This window comes from Solanum dulcamara, chromosome 1 (genome assembly GCF_947179165.1).
Source record: "Solanum dulcamara chromosome 1, daSolDulc1.2, whole genome shotgun sequence".
Taxonomy (NCBI): Eukaryota; Viridiplantae; Streptophyta; class Magnoliopsida; order Solanales; family Solanaceae; genus Solanum; species Solanum dulcamara.
In genome coordinates this window covers 84,826,367-84,828,010 of record NC_077237.1, presented here as the reverse complement: position 1 = coordinate 84,828,010, position 1,644 = coordinate 84,826,367, and the positions used below count along the sequence as shown (strand labels likewise).

General features: G+C 32.9%; 1 protein-coding gene across 1 annotated transcript; it reads left to right on the top strand.

Annotated features, from left to right (window-relative positions):
• Positions 1-502: 502 nt before the first annotated feature.
• Positions 503-1,289, top strand: LOC129890217 (E3 ubiquitin-protein ligase ATL23-like). The gene has a single exon (XM_055965786.1). The coding sequence runs from the start codon at positions 694-696 to the stop codon at positions 1,102-1,104; it is 411 nt and encodes a 136-aa protein (XP_055821761.1). The 5' UTR covers positions 503-693; the 3' UTR covers positions 1,105-1,289.
• Positions 1,290-1,644: the final 355 nt, after the last annotated feature.

Sequence of the window (1,644 nt, the reverse complement as noted above, 5' to 3'; positions counted from 1 at the left end):
TTTGTTGGCATGGGAATGTGCAGTCGCCAGAGCGTCGTCTTTCGATGCTCATAGGATAAACTTCGCTTCAATGTAATAGCACACAAACCACATCGAAGAAGTAAACCATACTAAACAAGCCCATGCGACTAGCTCGATCGAGAAAACATGCAAGATATTTCAAATTTATGGCCTCCCATTCGAGAGATCACTTGCTCAACCAACTCGATCATTCTTGCAAATATAATATTATGATATATTTAAGACCACAAATTTTTTCTTTTTGTTTCTTAAATTCCTTCAATCAAATTATATGCTAGCTAGTGTAAATCGAAACGACATGTGTACTAAACTCCATTGTAATTTCAATCATGTAAACATATTAATACAAAACAATTTAAATTATATTTTACACAGAGAGAAAGAGATTGATTGTGATATCTCTTTAATTCATTCATCTAAAAAAATTTGTATGTATAATGCACCTAACACACCACCAAGTATTTAAACCAGTCATCTTCCCTTCTAACTTTTCTCATCAATTATGTTTTGTTACTCTTTTCACTTATCATACCTCTCTTCTTTTCTCACCCATTGCCACTATTATCAACAACCCCTTAAAATAAATATTAATCGAATCGCGCTGATATTGATCAAAAGATACCCTCCTCGAATCCTCGAATCGCACTGAAATAAAAAATCCTCTAGAAAACAATGCTTTTTAGTGTGTTTCTAGCACTATTTCTTCCTTGTGTTGGCATGAGTGTTGTTTTTGTGGTCTACATGTGTTTTCTTTGTTATGCCACAACAACAAGGCAACAACAACAACAACCTAATATTAATCAAGAACCTACAAAAGGTGTTAAAGAAAAGGGACTTTCTTCAACACAATTGGATAAATTGCCTAAAGTTAGTGGTCAAGAATTGGTGATGGGAAATGATTGTGCTGTTTGTTTGGATGAAATTGACAAAGAACATGTGGCAAGAATTGTACCAGGTTGTAACCATGGATTCCATATTGAATGTGCTGATACTTGGTTGTCCAAACACCCTGTTTGTCCTGTTTGTAGAAGTAAGCTTGAGACAGAGTTATTTGATACAACTAATGAAAACAATCCTTGCTAATGGTTTTCTTTCTTTACGGGATGAGCAATTGAACCCTTACCAGCAAGATGAAAATTTATCTAGCCAACCAGCTGAGTTACTAAGATTTTTCTTTTTTTACGATTTCTTGTAAGGTTGAGCACCTAATTTAGGTGTTGTGAGATGATAAGAGATTCAATCAAGACAGAGCATTTTTCTTTTTGTTTCTTACTTTCTTTCTTTTTTTTAAAGGTGTTCTATTTGTTCGTTGTTTGATATCGGATAAAGCAAATTTTTTATTTTTGTTTTGTTTATAATTGACCTAGAAGAGGAGGTACATGTCAAGTATCACCCTGGGATTATGTCTTTTTAGGACTATTCTGGATGTACAATGCAATTTCGATTGAAATATTCAACTTCAGATTAAATTAGTTCAAAAATATCACTCTTAATTGATGTGCTAATGTCCGTTTTGAATAAGTTTGCAAGATTTTTCTCAAAAAAAGTCTCACACCCTTAAGGATTAATATTCTACACGTTATGTAACTTTTTAATTTTTTACCCAATATTTAAAATATGTCT

Coding starts and splice junctions, on each gene's coding strand:
- LOC129890217 (XM_055965786.1), top strand. CDS start 694: ATGCTTTTTAGTGTGTTTCTAGCACTATTTCTTCCTTGTGTTGGCATG.